This window comes from Anser cygnoides, chromosome 23 (genome assembly GCF_040182565.1).
Source record: "Anser cygnoides isolate HZ-2024a breed goose chromosome 23, Taihu_goose_T2T_genome, whole genome shotgun sequence".
In the NCBI taxonomy this organism is placed as follows: domain Eukaryota; kingdom Metazoa; phylum Chordata; class Aves; order Anseriformes; family Anatidae; genus Anser; species Anser cygnoides.
In genome coordinates this window covers 7,117,906-7,143,031 of record NC_089895.1, presented here as the reverse complement: position 1 = coordinate 7,143,031, position 25,126 = coordinate 7,117,906, and the positions used below count along the sequence as shown (strand labels likewise).

General features: G+C 51.8%; 1 protein-coding gene and 1 long non-coding RNA gene across 5 annotated transcripts in view; one reads left to right on the top strand and one right to left on the bottom strand.

The window, feature by feature from the left end:
- Nucleotides 1-24,924, bottom strand: part of PRDM16 (PR/SET domain 16) — a 314,214-nt gene extending 289,290 nt beyond the window's left edge. For 3 of the 4 annotated variants that reach the window (XM_048067479.2, XM_048067489.2, XM_048067480.2), the window contains exon 1: nt 10,859-10,991. In XM_048067479.2, the coding sequence (XP_047923436.1) occupies nt 10,859-10,895 (37 nt within the window). In that variant the 5' untranslated portion in view covers nt 10,896-10,991. Of the gene's footprint in view, nt 1-10,858; nt 10,992-24,317; nt 24,420-24,819 lie in introns of those variants that run through there. The other variant, XM_013194764.3, reaches the window with a different exon arrangement.
- On the top strand, nt 10,911-24,089 carry LOC125183180 (uncharacterized). The gene is made up of 4 exons (XR_010826399.1): nt 10,911-11,049; nt 11,134-11,259; nt 11,852-11,946; nt 19,427-24,089. It is a non-coding gene; the product is annotated as an uncharacterized lncRNA (long non-coding RNA).
- Nucleotides 24,925-25,126: the final 202 nt, after the last annotated feature.

Here is a 25,126-nt window from a genome sequence, read left to right as displayed (position 1 = left end):
CTTCATAACGTGAACTCTGGGGCAGGACATTTCTCTGGTCAGCGCCCCCAGACTTATTTCTCAAACTGCTGAACAACAACGCTTTGAAGCAGTTACTGTCCATTGGGCAAAAATAGATTTATAGACGCGTGTTAAACGCACACTCCTTTTTCTGATCTACTGGAACAGACAGCACTATTACATAAATCAATATTTAGCTGGGGCATTGACTACTGGATCACACGAGAAACTTTCTGATTACGGCTGGAGGCTACGCACGTGAATATTTACACCGAGCCCTCTGTGTTCTGTCAGGATGCAGGGAACTACACATTAACTGGAGAACTACACAAAATTGCTGTTTTATCTGAAATGGAAGTTAAACAGTAATACACAGCTTTAAAGAGGAAATGAAATACATACGTGTAGGTCTAACGCCCGGATCATCCACCTGTCTGCCTATCTGAACCACTGCAAGGAACCCAGAAGCGGGTTTTCTGAAGAATATTTAACAGGGTGATAGCCATTTCGCTTCACAGGTGCTTTGTTGTATTGTTTTAAATCAATAATCATAACCCCCCGACAATAAACTATCGGAGGAAGCACGAGGTTTTACCTAAGGGACGGAGACGTTCTGCTCGTCTGGAAAACCACACATCTCCCGGAGCCTGGGAAAGCATCAGTAGCTCTCCAGCCATGTCCTCAAGGACACATCCATGAAATCAGCTTGGATTTCCTGACGGCTCACCTTTAGCTGCCGCTACCAAGAAGCTGTTAAAATTACTGTACTCGTTAACAGGTGCAATCAAAACCAGAAGACAAAGGCAGAAATTCTGTTCTGAACTTTATCTGGCTAAATACTTGAAGAGTGCTCTAGCAGGAAGAATTTAAGAACTCCCAAAGTAACAAAGATCTGTTTTTTATTCATTATATATGGGATATATGAGCAGAACTGTTTCTGAGCAGAGGGCTTTTCAAAGTTATCCATGAGGCATCAACTGCTTTTTAAATATGACTATTGTGCCATGTAGGGATTTAAATTTATTTTATTCCTACGTGATAATTCTGAAATAAAACACATGATCACTTGCTAGTTGCGCTTGTTCTCTATTTCACATTTACGTAATAAAATATAAAATGAAACCAGTCCTTTTCTATAAACAGAAAAAATGGTAAAGCAATTTTATACTACATGAACTTCAAGCACAGCCATTTAAAAATTAATTTACTTGATTGAGCCCAAAAGGTCCATTCACTGTGAAATAAAAAACACTAAATACTATCCTGGAAGGACAGAAAATGCCAGGCTGCATGTAAACAAAAGCATTTCTTTATAAGCATCTGAGATGGAAATAAAAGATTTTTAGCAAAAACTGAAACTTGCAAGAACAAAAAAAATCTGATCCAGTAAATTCAGCAAAAGTCTCCCAGTGACCTCAGCGGGAGCTGGAGCAAACCCAAAGATCATTAATGATACGTTTATCCTGAAATCACAAAGGCAGGTACACAAAATCCCTCCCATTTTACAGATGAAGTAGCTGAGGGTAAATTATTTGCTTAAGGCAGTAAAGCTAGTTCATCAGCTCCGCCAAAAAGCAACTCAGGCTTTTTCTGCACCCTAGACTCATCTCTGGTCAACTAATGCTCAAAGTTGTTGGTTTTTTTCTTTTTCTTTTCTTTTTTTTTTTTTTCTTTTCTTAATAGCAGCAAAGGCCCCTGCCCCCTGTCCCATCACTCTACAACTTTTCCATGCTCTGAGCACAGCTTCGCATCCAACTTTCCGTATTTTCTGACGGCCAAAGGATGGAAGCCCGGCAGCGCGGGGCTGAGGGAACAAACCCACGTGCTGGCCGCAGCCTCGCGCCGGAGGCTGGGGTGCAGCGAGGCTGAAGCCTCACCCCCGGCACGGAAACAGCCCCAGAACCGCACTGCAGGGGGTTCAGCGCCACTGCCTGCACCTTGCCACAGCCCAGCCGCTTCCTCAGCCTGGCTTCAGAGACCGTGCCCAGCTGCGTGAGTCCTCCCAAAGCGATTTTATATCAAGAAGGAAACAAAGCTGATTTTTTTTTTCCCCTCCCGCAATACCAATAAAACATATCTGGGTATCGCTTGTACCAAAACACCACTGCTATAAAGTTAAAGATATGGAAAAGAAAATTAACTACTGTTTATGGCAGTGGTGGAAGGGGAAAAAAAAAAAGCACAATGCATGCAGGGGACAGATGGCTTCTATCCAATATAGCCCCTCTTCTGTACATTACTTTGAAAAGGAAGTCCATGCCACTTCAGAAAATAGCAATCTGTGTAAAATATGCTAAGGTTATATAATTGATCATTCCATGAGTTAAGAAAAAAAACAGTTTACATCCCTCCATCTGAATATGGATCTGCAAATGCTAAAAGTGAATGTGCTTAAACTAGCTGTATACCAATATTTGTATATATTCTGCACATACACAGAAAATCTCTTGGGTCATGTGCTCAGCTGGTGAAAGTTAGCATCATCGATGCTGATACTGATTTCCATGAGTTGAGATCTGGCCTCTCATTTAAAAAAAATCCTGAATTTTGTCAGTTTAACCTCAGCTTTTGCAGAAGAATCAGGCACATGAAGAATTAGAACATGTGTTCTGCTCAGCATTATTCACTGGTTGCACACGCATCCTAAACCAGCATTGTATGCACTTCCATATGAAAGGCACACATACTAAAAAAAAAAAAAGAAAAAAAAAAGGAAAGAACAGTTTTCTGGCTAAATCACGCTACCTGAACAATACCTTGCCTCACAAAGTGCCAAAACCCAGTTGCAAACCAGCTGAGTGCTGAGCTCTGCCTCCCACCCCATGAAAGGTCCCGGTGAGCACGGCGCTCTGCAGGGTGCAGCCTCTCCTCTTCCCCCCCCCCAGCCTCCAAGGACCACAGAAAAACTCAGAACTGCTGTAAGGAAGGGCTTGCTCCGGGGTAGCTGATCAAGAAAAGCTAGCAGAAGAGGGAGGTATATTCAAAATGATGTCTAATTCTGTAACGCCCTAACCTACACTGCCAGAAAGAACTGCTCCGTGCACAGGTCGTACCAAAAGCTAGGCTTGCAAACCGGTGCAAGCAAATTCAGATGAAAAAAATAAATAGGGAGCGTGATTCAGCGAGCACCGACTGCCCATCTTCAGATGGGAGCTTCAGGCAGACAGGCGTGGATTTTTCTACAGTGGAAGCAACCCACGAATCGTTCAGTAAAACACACGTGTGATAATGAATAGCCAACCTTCTCTGGTGGTGATAAGATATTTTAACTAAAAACATCAGGGCATGTTTAAAAAATGATTACAAATTATTTTAACAGTGTATTTGCAGAGGGTTATAAAAACAGCTATAATATTTTTGTCTTGGATTCTAGAATTACCAGTGTGACAGCTAATGCAGTAATGATTTGTTTCAAATGCCAGTGTTTAAGCTGTATAAAGCTGATTTTATACATTTTTCCAGTAGGCCGCATTGTAGTTAATGAAATTAAACACACCAATCGCATTTGTCCCCAGGGGATGAGGAACTGAACACGCCACTGGTTTATTTTTTTATTAAAATAAATTGCAGCCAGCAAGATGGACTAATTGCATACAGAATTGAAAAAGAAACATTCCATTGATATAATTAAGCCAATTTTCATGGACAAAAATAGTTATAGTGGATATAAAATAAGCAGAGCATTCACTACAGTTTGACTTCTCCCCACCCTCCATATTTTGTACAGAACATTAACTATTAAACAAATATGTTTCTCGAACGGGCTGACAGTGTTATCTAGTAATGATGGCTAAATTGGCCCCAAGAACTGATGCCAGGGCATTGTGTCTCATGGCTTTGGCGAGAGAGCCCATACGCCAAAAACAACAGACCAGTAAAAAAAAAAAAAAACCCTGCCATATCAAAATAAGACCTTAAAGCAAAACACCTGAAAGATGTAAAAAACTATCAAGACAGAAATAAATCGGTGCCCAGCTTATTTTGGTCCACCATTTTCACCCCGAATGCTTGTGCAGTCTTCCTGGAGAGCCGCGGCCCAGGCTCCCCAATTTACCCGTGCCACTACAAGCAGCGAGCGGTTAAGGGAGGATGAAGCCTTTCCACACCAGCTCAACAGAGACCAAGATTTACCACGATAGAAGCAGAATTCTGAGGCCTACTGGAAGTAATTTGGCCGCCTCCATCCATTGCCAGCCGGGAAACGTCTCCCCCGGAGAACCAGTGGCCTCGTTTGCAGAACGAGAGCGGGTGCCGCGGCACAAAAACGCCTTCTTGGCTTTCTGTAGGGTCAAGCACATCCGCCAGGCAACGTGCTGGACGTTCACCCACCCTCTCCCCGCACACCACGTGCTGCTGTGGCACAGCACGGGTGCCTTCACGCCGAGAAGCACTTTGCTCCGTGGAAAAGGAGCTGGGTCCCAGCCCTACCTGCTCACGTCGTGACCCTTACCGCAGGGAAATTTCTTTCCGATCGCAAAAAAAAAAACCACGAGCAGCTAATTCAGGCTGCGAGCGTTCAGAAGCACGAAGAAGTACACTTATTCCAGGGATGAAAGTCGTATTTCATTTTTATTAGCAAAGAGGGTCACATCATTCACTGAATGAAGAAAAGGAAAAAAAACTCGCCGGGACAGGGACACTCTGTTACAGATTTGGACGCTACACAACGCACAACCTACTGCAATAAAAATAAAAATAAACAGCCCGTGAGTAGGTACCGGTGATGCATGAAAATCCATTAAGAAAATAAAAGAAATAATAAGGTCATAGATCTTTTCCACTACGACATCCCTGACCTGCAATTCCTCCAGAAAAAGAGGGCATATTTAAGATCCGAAAACACAGCAGTAATTTTGGTGTGGAATGCTGCAGAGCACTGACATATCAACAGGCTGTTACCCAGAGAGTGGAAACAAATGTGTTTGCACATATCCTTCAGATGTCTTTATTCTTAACTGCAGATGGACACTGTATGTGTACGCGTTTACCGATATGCTGGCAACTTACCCCTACAGGATTTAAAATATCGCTTGAGAAACAGGCATGAGAAATTCATTATGCAGCTGAGATTTTGACCCTTTCAGCTAGCGTTCAGAATTGCGTGAGTTTGTCATTTAAATAATCCGGCTGGAAAAAAAATAAACACGTCCAGTGAGAGTGGAACAGCCATCACGTTGTGGAAACACAGCCTGAGCTTCCCTGGCCCGCAGAGCACGCACGTTCCTACGTGCTGCCCCCTTACACCATAGAAAAGGCCTAGGCTGCAGTGGAGTTAAAATCTGCATTTAGACAATTTCACACACCAGAAGTTTACGGCGACGGGAAAAAAAAATAACAACTACAATAATAATAATGGAATGCAACTTTTGCAGCTGGAAGGGCGAAAGCAAGTCTGAAAAACGTGGCCTCTCTGCCTGATGCCATCAGCAGGAGCGGCCAGGGATCCTCCGGCAAGTGGCCGCAGCCTGCCCCACGTCCCCAGCGCTACGGGCAGCCAACAACGCTTCCCCACCAGAAAGGCGGCCACCGAGACTTACCCCATCAGTGTTTGCAAACTTCTCCCGGCCTTTGTCTTTGAAGCACTGTACTAAACAGTACAGAGCTTTCATAAAATATATAAGCCATAATAATCGGAGCCGTAATAACAATAATAATACTTTTCACTCAACAGGGCCTTTTCCTTCTGAGAATCTCAGGGTGCTTTACAAACATTAATGAGCGCCGCCACGCCACAGAAGGATATTTCCCTCTTAAACTGAAGATGCCCTTGTCAGTCACTTCAGGTGTTTCGCTCCACAGCCGAGGCTGCCCTGCAGCCAGCGGCGCAGGCCGTGCGGGCAGGTGTAAGCTGCGTGCAGCAGGCAGGCTGCGGCGCTCCTTTATCACCGGTCACGGAGCGGTTACATCCGACTGAGGAGCGGGGATATTATTACAGCGAGCAACAGCTATGAATTACGCTGCTCCTCTGTTGTGAAACCCTAGCTCCCGCATTGCGTTTTTGCCCAGAAGCGAGCGGAGATTGTGTGTATTTCAGGTACGCGCGGCTCCCTCCCGCGCGGCGGGGTCCGGACCGTGCCCGTGCCAGCCTGCTGCGGGGCGCGGAGCGCGCGGCTCAGCGCCGGGTGCTGCGTGCGTGCGGGGAGCCGAGCAGCGATTCTCTGCTCCGGACTGCAGCCTTCCTCGGATGTTTAACATAGGAACCTCTGGAAGCACGCCTGCTTTATTCTGCGAGTCCCCTTAGCTTATTACAGACCCACGTTTGCTGATCTTGGTTTTACGCTGCGGTTTCAAAACAAAGTCTAAGAATAAGGCAGCTTTACTTGTTGTTACACAAAGTTTGCAAAACACGAGTCGCCGCATTTCTGCGCGTAGCTCACAGGTTCATCAACGTGTAGAGCCCGCAATGTTTTGAGATCTTTCTACAAGCGCTACCAGCCCACCAGACGAATGCATCTGCACAGCCACGCTTTGCATCTGCACAGCCACGCTTTGCATCTGCACAGCCTCCTTTTAGCACACGGGAGTTCGGGGGGACGGGAACAGCGTGCCGTTCTGCGAGGCACTGCACAAACCTGCATTTATAGACGCGCACACGAACGTCCTGTGATGCAAACACACGTGGATAAAACATCACAAGCACCGCACACGGACACCTACGAGCATCGACTTTATTACAGGCCAGAATTAAATCCCCGCCGTCTGTGTCTTCTTCAGCCTTAGCGCTTTGGCACCTTAAAGCCGCCAGGCTACGGGCAAGTTCAAACAAAGTCTCCCTCGGCAAATAACCAATTCAGCCCTCCCTTCTGCCAAGTTTCTTCCCAGGACACGGGAGAAGGGAGCTCTTTGCAGTTGTTCCCTCCGCACTTTCTCAAATAAATCAAACGTGCGCGGGGAGGCAGGGAGGGGGGTGAATTGATAAATTATATTTGTAGAATTTAGATTATATATATATATATATATATTTTTTTTAAGCCTAAACCGATTTTAAATCCTTGCTAATTTTTGTTGAAGCGCTAATTACACATCACCTTAATTAGCGGATCAACTCCCCCATACCCCCACCCCCCTTTCCCTGCCCAGGATCCCTAATTGCCTAATTGAACAGATCCGGGGCAGGCCGGGGGAGGGCGAGGCGGCGGAGGCTGCCGCGGCGGCGGGCCCGGAGGCCGGGGGAGGCCGGGGGAGGCACCGGGAGGCACCTGCGCGCACCCCGCGCCGGGCTGGCAGCCCCTCGCCAGCCCTTGTATGGACCCCGGGTAGGGACAGGGCAGAGGGGTGGGCAGCCTTGAAGATGGTTAAAAATAAAAAGACTACACGCGCAAAAAGGAAAAAAAAAAAATCCTCCATAAATTTTCGGCCTCCGCGTGCTGCGATATCGGAAGCGCCTGTCCCAGCGCAAACACTGGCCCCCTGAGAAGTGGTCCTCGGGCTCCAGCCCCCGCGATCTCCTCTCTCCCTCCTGCTCCCCCTGCCCTGCAGCACCCCCCGGGACGGGGAGGGGGCCGGCCTCCCCTTCGGCGGGCAGAGGGAACAGCCCCGGCTGCAGCTCAGCCCCAAACTTGAACTTCGCCGTTTTCCTCGCCCCGAAAAGGGAAGGCGGCTGCGAGCAGACCGGCCCCCCGTTTTCCAGCACGACCGTTTATTTAGGACCCCGTTTATTTAGGACCGGCCGGCAGCGGCGTTTGTGTTTCGGGAGCCCCCGAAGCGGGGGGCGTTTGGGGTTTGCCGGCAGCGCAGCCCCGCACCGGTTTATCCGCCGTCCCTCCGCCTTCTCCCTCCGAGCAAGGGCTGCCGGCTGCTGCAGCCGCTTCTCCTGGGCCGCCGGGGGTTTTATTTTCCAGGGGACGAGGCCCACGGAAGGAAACTTCTCCCCCCCGGGGTCCCGCAGAGAAGCCCCCGAGGGGGAGCAGCGGGGCCCGGCCGCGCTCACCTGCGGCCCCCCCGCAGCGGGGCTCGGGCAGCCCCCGGCTTCTCCCCTAAAACCGCCGGGAATTTCGGCGTGACCCCACCGCAGCGCGCACACGCACGCTGAGCAGGTAACAGAGCCGAATCCCCAGAGGAGCTCCGCATCTGCTCGAAATATCGCCCTGTGGACCGAAATTCTGCAGCGCGGGGGGTGGACGCCCTGCCCGCCGCCCCCTTGCACGCCCCCCGGCCCCGGGACACGCGTGGGCACCCGCAGGGCCCCGGGGTGCGGGTGCATGGCGGGGGGGGGGCTCGGGAAGGGGGCCTTGGGGACGTCGTGCGGTCACTGAAGTTGCCACTACCTCGCCGCTGTAAATACGGCGAGATCCGCACACTCGTGTCCGTGTTTAATCTGTTGTGCAAATAAATACTCCTGGGATACTGAAACCTTAGCTTCGGACTACTGTTTTGAACTGTGATCCCTAAAAAATCCTCAGCTGAAACCCCATAAACCGTTGGGCCTTGTACTGTATTAAACACCTGATTTTAATCAGAGCTCAGCCCCACCGAACAGACACTTCCAGCCCGCGGTAGCAGCGGCTCCCGCCGACACCGGAGGGGTTTTTGCTGCGGCTCCGTGCGCGAAGGGAAGCGGCCGGCTCCGGGCACCCCGCTCCCAGCTCATCGCCCTACCGCTGGAGATACCCGGGAATAGAAAACCCGCCGGTCCTTAAAACCTGCCGGTCTTTAAATCCTGTCCTCAAGCCGCAGAAGCGCCGGGGAGCCCGGCGGTGTGCGCGGCTCAGCCCCGGGCCGGGCAGGAGGCGCGCTCCCGGCCGCAGTCCCGCAAAAATCAGCAGCGGCTCGCTCCCGACACGCGCTTCTCCGCGGGGAAGCGAGAAGAATAAATATATTTATAAAAGAAAAATAAAAGGAAAGAAATATTCCACTATTTTCACAGCCAAGAGAGAGAGCGCTCTGAAAATTACACTTCTCCTCATACGAAAAAAAAATACTGAATTTTACAAAAAAAAAAGTCATTGAGCGGGGGCCTTTAAAGCGTGTGTTTATTGAGAAAAAAAAAATAAAATCCCGGGATTAACCGAAAGACAACTTCCCAAGGAGCGCGGCCGCGCGGTGCCGAGCACACGGACCGAGAGCCACCCGCGCCCCGAGCCGCGGCCGGGGGGGCCGGGAAGGCGCGTGGCTGTCCCCCGGGGGCGTGCGGAGGCTGCTCGGGGAGCCGGGGAACCTTAACGGAGCGCAGCGTAAAACGGGGCCGCAGCAAGGCAAAGCGCTGGGCCTCGGGCTCGCCCGGGCGTTTTGTCGTTTGAGAAAGAAACGCGGGGAGCTGCCACCTCGGCCACCGCCGGGCTCGTCTCCGCCTGCCCGCACCCGAAAGAAAACTCCGGCCCCGGCGCGATTTTAACAGAAATAAGGAAAGGAGGGGATTGGGGGGGGCAGGAAAACCCCAAACCCTGCAGCATCTCGGCTGGGGAGCCGCACCGCAACCTCGGGCACGCTTTTGCCCAGCGCGATGCCCTCCCGGAGGGCTGGGGAGCTGCGGGGGGAGCTGCGGCCGAGCCCCCCGAGCCCACGCGTGGGGACCCGCGGGGGGGGGGGCGCCCCGCGCTCGGCTCCCCCGGCCCCGCCGCACCTGAGCGCTCCCCGCCAGGCCGGGCAGGGGTGTGGGGGGGGGGACACGGCCATGGGGGCGGCCGCGGAGCTCCACGCCACTGCACCGTCCGGGGCCGAGCGCGACAAAGTCCTCCCGCAAGGCTCCCCGTGAAAACGCCCGCGGGGTTACACGAGCCGGGCGCCGCTATTTTCCGAAGCGTCCTCCAAGCCCTAAAAGCGGAGCTCCCAGCGGGCGCGGAGCGCGCTGGAAGTCCCGCAGCCTGCAGAGATTTCGCACGGAGCCGGAGAGAAACAGAAACTAAAGGAGAGGAGCAGCGGAGGGGTGCGGACGGGCTGCCCGGGCACCGCTGCGGCACCGAGCCCAGGGGCTGCTCGGCGAGGAGCCCCCCGGGCGGCTGCGGGGCTCTGCGGGGGCACCAAAGCCCCGCCGTCCCCCTGCGAAAAGCCCGCTGTCCTCAGCCGAAAATCCAGTCTAAAAACAATTCGAAAGAAAGAAAGAAAGAGGGGTCCAGCGGAAGACGGAGGAAAAAGCTGCGCAAGACTTACGAGCTGCAATTCCACCCCCAAGTAAATTTTAAAAAATTAAAAATTAAAGACACTCCCCCACACTCCCCTCCCCCAGACCTTCTTAACCCCCAGCTGGGACACCCGAGCTGCCTTCAGGATCTTCCCTCTGGACCTGCGAATCCAAAGCCCCTCACTGAGAGCGGATCCATTTTTGCTACAAATTCTCTTCCTTCCCTCTCCTTGATAATTGTTCCCGAGCCTAGAAGGGTTTCTTCTTCTTCTTCATTTTTTTTTTTCATTTTCCGTTTGTCTGCCTGTCTCTCCCCCCCCCCCTCTCTCTCTCTCTCCAGCGTTCAGTCTCTCCGGATCGCGCAGGCAGATGCCAAACGCAGACCTCTAGCGCCCACTATTTCAAAAGCCAGGAATATTATTTCACAAGACTTGTTGGAACGACTCAATAAAAAAAAAAAAAAAAAAAAAAAGTTGCTATCCCCTTTCGTCAACTTCGAGCTAACTTTCGCTTTTTCTCCCCCCGGCCGCCGGCCCCGCGCGGCTCCGCCGTTCGCCCGCGGCGGCCCCGGCTCCGGCGCGCCCGGCGCTGCGCGGGGTGGTGCGGGGCGGCGCGGAGCGGCGCGGAGCGGGGCGCCCGCTCTGCGCGCAGCCGGGGCCGGGCAGCGCGGCTCCCGCCGCCGCCGCGGGGACCGGGAGGGGGGCTCCAGCCCCGCGCAGCCCCCCGGGCCGGCTCCGCGCCGTCCTGGCCGAGCCGCCGCGGAGGTGGGACGCGGAAGAAGGGAGAGAAAGGACCTACTTTTGGGCAGTTTTCTCGCCCTCGCCTTGGATCTCATCGTGTCGGCTTGTGGATTCCTCTCCTCCTCCTTGAGCCCAGAAGCAGCTACACACTATCTTCATCTCCCAAGCATTGTCAGTTTGGACACCTTCGCACATGCGCACAGAGCATTCAATCTGACACCCTCACCAGGGCCAAAAAAACTTTCCAATGTATTCATCATCATCAGTTTTTTTTTTTTTTTTGTCCTATCCTCTTCTTCAGACCACTTATCTCTCCCCCCTCCTCTCTCCCAGCACCATCGCAGCCTTCCCCTGATCTGCCCCTTTAAGAAAAATCAGCCCTGGCGGCTCCTAGCCCTCCGCACACTGACCCTACACACTGGACAATATTTAAGGACCAAGGTGCCATCCTATAAAGAGGTGATTATCGTTATTCTTCTTCTTATTACTGCTACTATTACTAAATAGCAATGCCGTAGAGAGTTTGTTAACGGATGTCATCCTGTAACCGTACATGTTTTAGACGCGCTTTTATTTTTAACCTGAAAAAAAAAAAATAGATTTATCTGCGGTAACTTTTCGATCGCTTTCTTTATTTTCTTCCCTTTTTTTTTTTTTACCCTCCTTCTCCGCCTCGCCCCCTCGGGCTCGGGGTGGTTTGGTGGGGGGGGGTCGCGTAACTTCGAGCTACCAGTTTGCGCTTTGTGTGCTGCCGGCGTTGCTCGCTTTTGTACCGCGATCGTTCTGCTCCGCACCGGCGCTAGCGGAGCCCCCGCCGCCGCCGCCCCCGCTCCTCTGGCTCGCGACCCCTCGGACCCAAACCTCCGACCCCGCGGGACCCCCCCCGGGCCCCTCGCGGAGCGGGCTCAGCACCCGCGGGCAGGGCTCAGCACCCGCCGGGCGGCCGCCGCCGTCCGTGCCCGCGTCCCCCGGGGCCGAGGCGCGGAGCGGGGCGCGGAGGGTCCCGGCCCCGCGCAGCCCCCGCGCAGCCCCCATTTCTTGTGCGTTTCAGGTGCGAGGCAGCGCGGCCGGGCAGCGCTCCCGAGGGACAGGCGGCCGCCTCGCTGGGGGAAGCCGAGAGCCGCGCAGACAGCCGAGAAAAGGGGGGTGAGGAAAAAATATATATATATTAAATAATAATAATAGTAATAATAAAATCAAGCGATGCCGGCGAGACCCGCAGGACCTGCCCGTCATCCCCGGAAGCGAAGGTAGAGAGAGACCAGGCAGCCCCTCTTTGAAGAAAGGAGCGAAGTGTAAATAGCCCGATGATTGATGTGCTGTCTTTGACTGCGGAGAAAGCACTATTTTAATTCAAGTGGCCAGGTCAGATGGTCACGGAAGAAGGTTGAAAGGTAGGATTTAATGAGATTAATATGGAGAGAGGGAGCGAGAGAAAGCGCGCGCCTTCATAAACATTCAATAAAATAATCGGGTTAGGGCGAGCGCTCGGATCCGCGCTCGAGGTGCTAACCCATACCGGGACCCGGCGAGCAGAAAAATCAGGAGCCCTCTCCCCGAAGGGCATTGCAAAAACAAAGCCAAACTTCTGTGGGTGCGTCAGGTCTCTGCTGGAAGCCATTCTGCCAGCTGCACTTTTGCCCTGCAGGTGGAACTGGGGAGGGGGGGAATATTCTCGCTAATTACCGGTTTTCCCCTCCTCAATAAAGTCTTTAATTGCAAAGGGGAGTAGGGCCCTTTCAGATGCTACCTAGGAGCCGGCGTTAAAGGGAAGGGTGGTGGAGCAGGAGTCCAAATAAAATAAATACGTTTGAAGGGAGCTCGCAGCCACGTGTCGCCTAAAATGTTGAAATGGTGCCTGCGAATTCCTTCCTCGGGAACGCGCACAGGTAGCCGCTTCACGGCGTGCCGGGGACCCCGAGGTTGGAAAAACAAGCTCTCCCGAGCTCCTCGGGTGAAACAGGAGCCCTAATGTTTCCAGCGCATTGAAATATTTCTCCCAACGACCTTGGACGCTGGCTGCCTCCCCTATCCCTCCAACGAGCTGCTAATGGGACAGGCACATTTCAGTTTTAAAACCCCGTCCCAGTTTTTCCCTTCCCATTAGCCCCGCGGTTTTGTCGCGGGAGCCGCCGGTCGCTCCCCGGAGCCGAGCAAAAGCCGCGAAGCCGGCGAGGAGGAGAGGGAAGGAGAGGAGAGGGAAGGCCAGGAGAGAAAAAGGGAAGGACAGGGGAGGAAAGGACACCCGGGGCCGCCGGCAGCCCCCGGCCGGGCCGCGCTCAGGTGCGGGCTTTGCGCGTCCCTGCGCGCCGGGGGACGAAGGGCCCGGAGCTCTGCGCGGGGAGAGGCGGGCACGGGGCTCGCCCGCAGCCCCCCGGTTCGGTTTTGGGGCCAAAAGCCGCCGCAGCCCCTGCGCCCGGACCCCCCCCGGCCCAGAGCCGGGCGAGAAATAAGCTCGCGGTTAGCGGGGCCGCTCGCAGATACTGGAAGAGACGCAAAATGGGTTCGGGGGGGTGCGCGGTGTGTGTGCGCCGAGGGGGAGTTTCCCTCCCCGGTTCCTTGGGGCTTCTGCAAACGAAGCCAACGAGAAGGGATCGAAAAGCGGCCGGCCGAGGCGGCGGCAGCCCGGCCGAGCTGGGGCTGCCCTCGGCGCTCAGCTTTCTTTCTCTTTGCCGTTTCTCGCTCGCCCCGGCCGCGTTTCTCACGGGCCGCCGAGAATCGCTCGGCGGCAGGAGCGGGGCTCCCGCGGAGGCTGCACCGCTTGTGGCGGGCCGGGAGGCAGTTAGGTAAAATTAATAAAAATAAATTAAAAAAAAAGGAAACTCCCAAAGGGGAACGAATGGCCAAGCCCCAGCGTCGGGGTGCGCGGGGACAGCCCCGAGGCGAGCAGCGCGTCCCGCCCGGCACCGGGCACCACGGGCAGGGGGCTGCAGCTCCCCCGGGCCGGAGCAGGGTCCCGCTCCGCAAACCTCGTTTTAAGCCAAAAACTCGCCAGAACCTGGTTCTTAGCCAGGGCAGCGAGCCGGGGAGGCTCCCGGAGCCAGCGGGCGCCCGAGCCGCGGCCGCCGGGACGAGCGCTCCCCGGGGCGACCGGGCCACCGGGGGCACGGCCCTGGCCCCGGGCTCGGAGCCCCGCGCCCGGCCGAGCCCCGGAGCGGGGAGGGCAGCTGGGGGCCAGGAAAAAACCCGCAGCCTTTCCCCCAGCCACCCTCGGCTCCCGGCGGCGCATCCTGCCGCCCGGCAGGACGAGCATCCCGCGGCTGCTACCCGGTTTTTACAGTTTGCACCTGTTTGAGCGCCTATCGCTGCCGCGGGGAACGGGGAATTCATTAGCGGGGAGGGAGGGAGAGGGGCCGGGGAGCTCCTCGGCCCCCCTGGGTCAGCCCAGGTGGCCGCCGGGGAGCCGGGGGCCCCTGCCCGGCTTGCAGGGAAGCGGTGGCCAAGGAGCCCCCAGCCCCCCCCAGAAGCCGGCTGGAGGGGGGAAAAAAAGGCTCCCCCACGGCGGTGGCCGCTCCGCCACAATTGTTTCGCCCTCCGCGGCCCCGAGCGGCGGGGGGACGGGGCCGGGGAGCCCCCGCGGCCGGGCACGGCGCAGCCCCGGCGGGGGGCACGGGCGAGGCGGCGGCAGCGAGCGGCGCCTGTTAAGAGTTTATATAATCCGCCCTCGCTCCTGTTTGCACCTTCATCTCTGCTTCCTCGCCCAGCTAATATACATTTCAACACACAAACTCCGTGGCGTGCCACATGCATTTCAACGGGGATTCACTGCGAGCCTTTAAAGGGGGGGGGGAAGGGGGGGGCGCTGGAGCGGCTGTAATTTACGGGTGGCTTGCCTGGCATTTTCACTACAAAGCCCCGCGTTCCCAGGTATTTTATGAAGGCAGCCTGGAAAATACGCTCCAGGTGAAGCTTTGCGCGCAAGCCTCCCCCGATCGCTGTTGTTCCCGAGCAGCTGTAACGCTCCCGTATCGCTCCTCCGGGCCCCGGGCGGGGGGCGAGCGGCGGGGCTGCGCCTGCCCCGGCAGCGCGGAGAAGGGCGCTGCGCGGCCGTCCTGCCCCGGCGGGTTTAGGCGCTAAAGAAGATTAAAATGGTTGAGACGGTCCGGCTTGGCCGGGAGCTGCCGCACACGCAGAGTAACCCCCTTTCCCGTCCCAGGGATTTTCGCATAAATTGCTCGTTGTTTTCTGCGCGGCGTCGCGAGGAGATCAGAGCGAGAATTAATATTGGAAACTGCGCAAGAGCCCCGTGGCATACGACGGGGCTGCTCTCCCTTAGGGTCAGCGAGCCCCGGCCGGATTAGGCGCTAAGAATGTCACACGCTTCCCTAGAGATTTTCCCTTCCTAATCTGCCATTAATAAGCGGAGGAAGCGCACACAACAACCGCATTGTAATTAGGGGCCGCCTGAAATCCACGCAATCAGAGGGGCAGCTTGCCTTTCATCCCCGCCGGTGCCAAGGAATTTCAACACCTTTCGGCCGCGGCTTCCAGCCCCGGCTCCCTGCGTGCAGCAGGCGCAAGGGGGCGGTTAAGGACAGCCCTGCGCGCCCGGGCCACCGCTCGCCTGCCCGCGGGGTCACCGGCCCCGAGCATCCCTCGCCCTGCCCCGGGCAGAGGCCGGAGCCTGGCGGCCCCTCGCCGCCGGCAGCCCCGAAGGAGGCAGCCGACGTGCCCACACCTCGGGCTGTTTTATTTATTTATTTATTTATTTACTTTATTAACCCCAACACCTTCGGGAACGTCCAGGAGGAACGTGGCCGGGAAAGGCAGAAATGCCTGCGTTTTGCGCAGAGCGTTTTAACCACCTTAGTGATTCTCCTAGCGAATAAATTAGGGGGGTGGGGGTGGAAGATTAATATAAAAATGCAAAACCCCTGTGTGCGTGTTACTCTCCCGAAGCTCACTTTCCTGATACATAAGCTGCGCTGAAATCAGCCCGCGCATCGAAATACATTTATCAGACTTTCTCTTATTTCCAGAAGAAAACACTGGCTCCTCTGGCCATGAAAATATACCGTGTAAATTGCCATTTAGGATTTTTCAAAAAACACGTCCAGCTATAAGAATTCCTTCGAATTCGTTACACTCCACTGTGCAAGGCTACGCGCTGCGGGTCCGGGGAAAGGTAAAAATGCATGCCCTAAAATAAGAAGTCGTAAAAAGAAAAGCAACATTTACATTTGAATATCTAACTTGAACAGTGTTATAATTACCATCGTAAAAGATCGCGCACTGTTGTCTTTAAAACGTCAGCCTATGAACAGAAATACTTTTTGGAGGATGTAAACACAGCAGTTTTAATCATGACGGTCTCTTGGAATAAAGAGAAATTAAGGAGTTATAGCAATTTTTTTAGACGTTGGATCAAAATATTTTTGCCCGGAGAATGCTTGCCAAATGAAAGCAAAATGGAAATGATGGGCGCCGCGATTCAGTAAACAGTTTTGTGATGGAAAGAGCCCAAGCCTGCAGTCTGCGGGGACGGGGGGCCCGGGGGAGTTCTCCTCTCCTGCGGGGGGCGGCCGCGGTGGCACGGGGCGGCAGCGGCCGGGCGAGGGGTTTTCGATCCAACGTTTTTCGACCCAAACGCTCTTTTCCGAGGACACTGACCCGGGCCGTCTCGGCTCGCCGCTGGAAATTCACAGGACTCCCCCCCGCTAAAGGTTAAAGCGAGCCGCAGCATCCCGGAGAGCGGCGGCAGCTCGGATGGGAGCGGGGCGAGACCCCGGCCCAGCACAGCCTCGGGGGCTGGCGACCCCCGGGGGGGAGATCCCTCTAATTCGATTTTAGGGGGGGAGGGAGCGAACCGAAAGCGCTCCCCGTTTCCCTCGCTGTCCTGCCAAGCCCGGCGTGCTCCCGGCTCTGGCACCGGGCGCCCCCTCCCCATTTTCTCCCAGCCCCGACGGAGCCCCCCCGGGGGCTGCCAGCGCAGCCCTGAGCAGGGGAGCCCCGGGGGGATGCGCCCCCCCAGGACCCCCCCCCGCGCTGTTTCCGCGCCCGCTTTGCTCGAGCATCCCCCGCTGCCGATGGCTGCAGCGGTGCCGGCCGTGTAATTATTAGCTATTAATTGAGTTCAAGACCTTTTATGGCTATGGGAAATGAGGAGTCCGACCACTAATCCCGAGAAGGGGCTGCGCACAGCCAAGAGCTATGAAAAAGCCATCCAGGGCTGGCTGGGCCCGGCCTGACACAATGCCCCTGGGGGCGGGGGAAGCATTAACGAAAAAAAATTCATTAGGTGAAAATTATAGAAACTTTAAACCGATGGATTTATTTACGAGGTCCCTTCGGGGGCTGACGCTCCAATGCTTGGGGGAGGGGGGAGAAGGGGTGCGGGAGCCCCCCCGGCGGCAGGGAGGGTGCGCGGGGGTCGCCACCACGGGACCGGCGACCCCCGGGAGCGAAGGAGCGCTGCGGGGCTGGGAGGGTCCTGCCCCGGGTCCCCCCCCCGCTCCGGGGCGCCTTCGCCTTCCCCGCGCCCCCCCGAGCTGCGGGGCTCCCTCCGATGCCGTTTCCATCCAGCCTTATCTTTACACGCTTCCACCTTCCAATTAAACTTCCCCAAATTGCCAAAAGCCTTATTTGCATGCAAGGGACTCCGTTCAAAGATGCTAACGCATTGTCTCCTCTCAGAACTTAACATTTCTCTCTTCAGTTCCCACTTGAAAGAAGTTTTAGAACAGTATTCAAAGACTGTCCAAACGAACAAAACCTTCCCCTTTGCTCGGGAGAGAAATCCGGTGTATTCAATAAGAGGGCATATTCTCAGAAGTTCGTAGATTTTGTTTTAAAGGCTGTATTGTTCGTGCCTTTTCCCTGCAAACTTTTTTTTCCCCTCAGAACACGACTCACATGCCTGCAAAAGATTATTAAAATAAGACATCATAGAGCTTTTTCTTTTTGCACTGTTTAGAATTACTTTTCTGGAAGAGCTTTGCAAGCATACCCCCCCAAGTCATAATTAAGAACACTTTTTTTTTTCACTAGCAAACAGGAAAAGTAAAAAAAAAAATCAACCCCTTTTCCAAATGCTCCTATTTCTTTAAGCACTAACAGAGTTCAGCGCTTCAGCGATGCTTTATCTGCCACAAATCCACCTGAAGACATCCCGGGTGCCGAGGAGGTGTCGCTCGTCTCCATCGGAGCGAATTAAAGCGGTGAGACACCCACACCCGGCAAAGCCTCGAGCACCTCTGCGAGCGTAAAATAAACGCCGACTACAATTGCTAATGAGTTTTCGAAAGCTTTTTTAAAAAAAGCAACAGGATCGCTTCCTTCAGCCCCACACTTTTCCCTTTAACCTTAAAAGAAGACGATCACGAGCCGGGGACGCAGAGCTCCCCCCCGGCAACACGCAGAGCGCAGCGAGCCGGGCACCCCCTCCATGCCCAGCTCCTGATAAAGGCGCACAAAGGGCGCAAACGGGGACCCGACGGGACGCCACCGTATTTTACTCATTTAACACAAAGCAGCTTTTAAAAGACAGCTTTAAAAACGCGGTTCAGAGCATGACTCGAGGGCTGGGGGCAGAGGAAGGGAACTGACGGGGTGCGAGGTGAACTCGCGGCGATGCTGCCTTCAGCAGCCCCGCGGGACCCCGCCGAGCATCCGCGCCCCAGCAGAGCCCGTCCCTGCCCCTTGTCCCCATCCTCACCCCAGAGCATAACCCAGCTCCCGGGGAGCCCCCCCGGCTTTTCCCTCCGGCCCTACAAGCGGTGCCAGCCCCCCCCATGAAATAATGTCAGGGCGCACAAAGAGCTCCTGTCCTCGGTTGGTAGATCACAGCCTGAGCGGGGAACTATCGTACAGCACCCTCTGCATTACCGGTGTCACCTCCACACACCCCGGCCCACGGGAAAGCCACACCAGGACCAAAAATAAGTTTTCCGAGCCACAGGGAACCAGGGGTTCATTTAGATTTACAAATTAATGAAGGCTTACTGTAGAAACCAACCGTAAGAACATGTGTTAAAACGCAACAGAAAGAATTTCATCGATTTCCATGAGAGGTGGATTGCATCCAGGAAGAATGAGTCAACCTCATTCCTCGAGCAAAACTCACTGACGAGAACTGCACCAGGCATGAATTTGGATGGCTTTGTTCCCCCCCCATTTCATGTAACATCCAGCTAATCATCTTCAGTGGTGTTCTGGAGTAGGCAGAGCTGGATGGGAGTTCTTAAAACTGCTTTTCATCATGGGAAAACAATGATTCAGCAACCGCCATCGTTTCCCAGCACCACATCAGGTACGAGCAATCGCTCAGCCTAACAGAAGCACACAAAACATGTCCCAATGCAGGAGAGGGCAGCTCCGTGGCTGGGGCACAGGGAGGAAGGAACAGAGGGTCTTCCACATAGTGCAGAAACACCCATGTTCCTGACAGTCCTAATTCCTTCTCCTTCATCCACACTTACTGCCAACCACCACAAGATTTTGGTTTAATCACCCTGGAGGAGATAATTCTTGAAGCCACTGAAGTATCTCCTAACCAGCTCTATTCTTACACTACGGAGGGAGACAATCCATTTCAGAGGAAAAAGCAGCATGTTTGAGTAATTGATAGAGAAATCCTTCTCCAATCACACATGTACATTCACTGCGGTAACAGTGTTTTGTTTTACAGGTGGAAGAAAAATCTGCTTCTTGCTCCAAGGGATATGGGTGGGTTGAAGTCTCAGTCAGTGATGGGAGTGATCAAGTGGCAATGCAGACTGAAGATCTACAACGAAGACCACCAGGCTTTTCAGCCTTTCTGGTTTTTATTCCACAAATTGTCTGTGTGAGAACTTGTGGCAATCCAGCAGCAGACAAAAGGAGTTCAGCGCTTTTGTTGCTGGAGCAGCAAGGCACACAGCTAGCAACAAACTCATTGACAAATAGTTTAAAAAACCTCAAGCTCCATTTTTTTAAAAGTTGTTAGAAAATGAAATGCAAAAATATACAAAATATTTAATGGTTTCTATGAATATATAGAAGTGTCCCTGTACCTTATGACTGCTATTTTCCAGCCAGCTTTCCAACAAGTGCAGTCTCTGCACTTCTGTATCTACAATTGTACCATTTATAAGCCAGTAGCCCACCTTGCCCATATGCTTGTTCCTCCAGTGACTCATATTCCATTGGGTTTATTCCTGTGAAGACTTGTGTTAAAACAGAGGAAAGAGCAGAACCTTTGGGGCAGGAACACTACATTTTGGAAAACACCAGACACTCACTATTCCCTGTCAAAAAACCAAAAGCACTGATTTAAATCCTGTGTAGGAGAAAAGCTTTTACAACTGGTACAGCATTAAAAGTAAAAATTATTTCAATACCCAGGTCAAAAAAACCTTGCTGAATAGTAGTGTTTACTCAATACCTAAAATATAGTCTTTCTAGAGGAATACACTCAGGGAGGAAACACTCATAAATTACCCAGCCAAGGCATGGTAGATTAACTTTACTTTCATGCTATTGATCCAAAACCCCTCCAATCAAACTTCCCTGAAAAAGCTTACCACACTGCTTGCTGGCAGCATTTGCTGAATTCAAGAAGAAATTAAGCACCTATCACTTTGTCTCCAAGCAGAAGCTCCCAAGCAGCACACTGCAAGCAAAGCCACATACCTGGCTGCATGCTGCAGGCTCCTAGGTTCTGCAGGGCAATTTCTTCCCCACCTTCTTAATTAAAGGCAGCAAGCAACTTGCTGCCCAGTAGCTTAAGCTGCCACAGCTCACCACCCCAGACACCAGCTGTGCAGTCTGGGATGTGCAAGGGGTGCACATTCAAGCCCCTCACTTTGCAGGCACTGGGATTTCAGTTTTAGCACATATTGAACCACTACAAAACATCTGCATTGGCAGAGTCCTCCAGGTACAACTGTACCTGAATAACAAGACCTTCAAAAATCAAGCATCTCCAGCACTATCCACACAATGAGGTTAGTATTTAGTTACCCTCTTAATATCAATTGAAAGAAAAAAACATTGTTCTCAGGACAAGTTCCAACCCTACATCACTTTTATACACCAAAAAAAAAGGAAAAAAGAGCAATTTAAGATGCTTGAAAACAAGCAAGGCACTGTGCACCCATAGCCCATGTTCCTAAACAACTGACCAGAGCCACTGCCTGGCACAAGGCACCTGCTGCCAGCCCCCTGCCCTTCTCCCTTGTACCATGTCACCTCCTGTGTCAGGCACTTCACAGGGAGCAGAACCCAAATTCGGCCCTGGCAGAAAGGCAGAGCCGCTCCTGAGGTCTGCCATGGGAAGGGTGTTCAACAGGGAAAGTGCTGCAAAACCAAAGACCCAAATGCAGTGTTTAAACATTTCCAAGGCAGAAAGCATCCTGGCCACTCTCATTTTCCCCTGGTATCAAGGCCCATTGCCTTCACCCTTCTACTGTGGGAGTCCCACGCACCGCTTTGCCCTGGCTGGTCAGCAGATTAAGCCTGCAAGTGGAGGCAGAACTCTTCTGTCTTCTGGAGACTGTCACCACTAACAGAAGGAAATACCGCATGACAAAGTTCCCTCAGATGTACAAGGTGTTTCTGATATAAAAGCAGCACAGTGAGCTGCAAGCCCAAATACATCCAGGAGAAAAGGACCTTTCTGCAGGCCTTTCTTCTGGAAGCTCATTTCATTCATCTGCTGCACGTGAGTTGCTCACTCTGCTGGCTGGAAGAGCCTCTAATGAAAGAATACAGGAGTGAAATGGTATTGCAGCACATTACTCACACCCTGTATGCACGATGCTCTAAATGAGCTCCAAGTTTTCAGAACAAGTCTTTGGAAGTTGCCATGTAAACAGCAAATAGCCAGCAGAGCAGGCCAGCACACTGCAGCAAAACAAACGCATACTCCAGCAACACAAATATTCTGCTTTCAAGTCCTGAAGTCAGCACTGGATGTTACCCAGGGTGTTCTCAAAATCTGGAGCCCCCACAGAGCAGCCCTGCACAATGCTGCTGTTAGAGGAAAGCTTCTGTATTTCTCAGCTGTTAGCTACAACCTCACCACAGTACCAGTAATATTGTTCCTGATATATACCTCAAGACTGTCTCTCATTTTCACTTCAGATTGCTTCAGTACCCTGGAACAGATGTGTCATGAGCTGCTTGACTACCATTCAGCTGCAGTTTTGTTCCTTCCATATAAATGAGATGGGGAAATAGTTTCATTTCTCTGAAGTGTAAAGTTAAATAGAGTGAACTGAAGTTTCTTTAAAAATAATGGAGTGAGATCACCCATACAATGATTTTAAATGACTCAAATAAGAGCATTACTTAAGTTTAGCACATACATCCTGAGGAACAGAAGTCTCTCAGTTTCAGCCATTTGGGTGCATTACAAGCAGGAACAGCGCTCTTTCATATGGAGTAATAATTTTATAGGAAATGTTCCCAACAGCTTTTTAGCTCCACTTTTAAGCAACCCAGAGTGAGAATCAATTAAAGAACACAAAAGGATTTGACATTTTCAATGGAATTTGAGTCTTAATTACTTTGTCATAAAGCTCAGCCAAATTAACCATTTAGGCAGGAAAGTATTTTATTCCCAAGTATACTGACCACTAAATTTGGGCTGGCAGGGCACAATAAGGGCATAAAGAGCAACTGAGAAAGTAAAACCAGTGAGGTTATAACAGTAAAAGTGAATGATGTCTGACATCTTCTCAAAGTCAGGAAGAACTGCTGCTCATTTTGAGACCAACACTCAGCTTCATGAAAGCACTGGCCACAAAGCAGGTCAGCATTTCTGCATTGCAATCACCTCAGCTGCACTTCAACCTGTAATTATTACAGCTGGACCTGTTTATCACAGCCTAACTTCTACCAAAAAGGAAAAACTATCCTTTAAATAAAACTATTTAAAGCTTTGCATCTTAATATAAATCATAGAAAATAGGATTTATATCCCCAGTGATGTCATTCACCTAGACACTGCTGCTTTGCCAAGCAAACCACACTTCAGTGTGTTTTCCCCTATTAAGCAAACAATCTTAGCAGTAGTTCACATGCATTTTCCCATCTCAAGTTATTAGAAATCCATATTTCTGACCCTTTCACCATTTAGCCATTTTCTCACTTTCCATACAAGCTTATATTGCCCAGTGAAATTCTGGTTGCTTCTATATTAGTGATATATCAAACTTTGTCCCACCTGTGGTCCAAACCTGGGAAATGCTCAGAAAACCACTTCAGACATAAGAGCTTTCACAAACCCACAGAAGCACAAGATGGTCCATCAAAGAATAACAAACCCAGAATACATCATCCAAGAACAGAATCCCAACTCACAGAACATCCTATTCAATAGGCAAAACCAACATTTTTGTCACCAAAGTGGCAGCATTTAAGCAAAAAAATTAGATCACAATAAAAGAATTTTATTCTGGAAGGATGAGAAAAATGTTAAACATTTTTTTATGTGAGAAACAGAGATACAGAGCTTGTTTGAAAGTTGAAAGTCTCTCATGCCCCAATCTATAAATAAAGCTAGTTGGGCTTTTCTTTTGTACTAAATTTAAAGGAAAGCCTTTTCCATGGAGAGTTTTCTTTAAAACAAACTATGCCCCAGAAAGAATTTAATGATGGTGTTTCCAACAAGCAGCATGAATGAATTAAACAATAAATGCAGTAAGAAAGCAGCTGTATTTTTCTTTAATAGAAGCAGATGAATTTGTAGTTCAAACATGGCTGCGTTCTCAGAGAGAAAAGGACAATTCCTGGCTGGTCTCACCCAGATAATAACAACATTTTCCTTTCACCCTGTACCAGGACCTTGGCTCAGGCACAAGTTGCCCTCTAGCATCACAAAAAGCTTCAATGTTCACTCTATTGACCATCAAGGAATCCCACGTTTCGTTGCACAGAGTACCACATTACTCAGCTCCCTTCTGCACATCACCCCCAGGCTACACAAGGGAATGGGAGGAGAGATGCTTGGCCCTCCCCAGTAGCCAAGCCAGGGCCACCATCACCATACAGCAACCAAAGACCGAACGCTTGGCTTTGTTCACCTTCCACCTTTGCAGATAAGCCTCCAGGCCTTCTGCAATTACTCAGTTCAGAAATCCCTAAGCCTCACAGCATCCTGCCAGCAGCCAGAGGTGCACAAGCTCCAGAGTAACCAGTTCAGATGAACACTAGCAACTCTCCAGCAATTATTCTGAACATATATGCAATGCTAAGATCGTAACAGGCTCAGCACATTCAGAGGCACCACAGGAGACTCTGCTGCAGTTTTAAACAGGTGTTTTCACTAATTAGCCCAGCAACACTTATCAATTATACTCATTTCATGTTTCAAACAGATACCATCACCCTAACCACCTGGCCAAAGCCAGAACTCTGAATTGTTGAATATACACCATGCTTCACCCCAGAAGCAACAGCTTTCAATTGGGGCAGATAACAGAAGCTCCTGCAGTACTTCTCGCTTTCCAAATCACTTTATCTTAATTCTGAAGTTCTACTTGCTCCTGCTTTTACTTTGCATGCTCTAGGTTTTTAGAAAGGAAACTGCTACTTACAAGGTCTGCATCTGCTGCTTTCTTCTCCCACTGCAGTGAAGAGACTTCTCTCGTTGCATGGGAACTGGACACCCGCACCAACAACATTGGAGCCCAGCAAACCTGTAAGAAATGTTTCTCATCAGACTAAAGCAGTTTCTTTCCTTGCAGTAGGGTAGCTTCCCCTCCAAATCCCATTGCAGCTTAATCTATGTTGTAGAAGAGTAGGGACTCTAAAGACCCATTTGGAAGCTTTTTTTTTTATTATTTTTAAAACACAGTAAGAAAGTTACAAATATTGCAGAGGTTCCCGCTAGAACTGCAGGCTGCCCAGCCCTTTGCTGACATGCACCACCCATGAGCAGTTTTCAGCATAGGCTTTACTGATCCATACACAAAACAGATGGACAAAGAAAGAACGTGAAACAGCTTGTATTTTGTCGTTACGGCTTTGATTCTCTTTCTTATAATTGCAAGTGAGCTTTCAGTTGACTACCTCCAAGTAGATGAAGAGCATACAGACCTCAAAGAAGGCAAAATCTCCTTGCTGAAGCCTCAAACATCAGGACTCCAGAGACAGCTAAACCCTTCTCCAACAGCAGAGTGACCCTTCTGGGAAGTAGTTCAGCCCTGCCTATATAGAATTAGTCGATTTGCCACAGGTACTCCAATTAGGGTGAGTGGAGCTAGGTGGACTTCATTAAATTCATCAGGTTTTGGGCTGGGCTTTGCCCTCCTTGCAGCTGGCCAGGGGGAGCCCTGCGCAGAGCAATGGGGCTGTGCCCCTGTGCTGCGAGAGCAGCGAGCACACGTTGCACCTGAAACGGCAG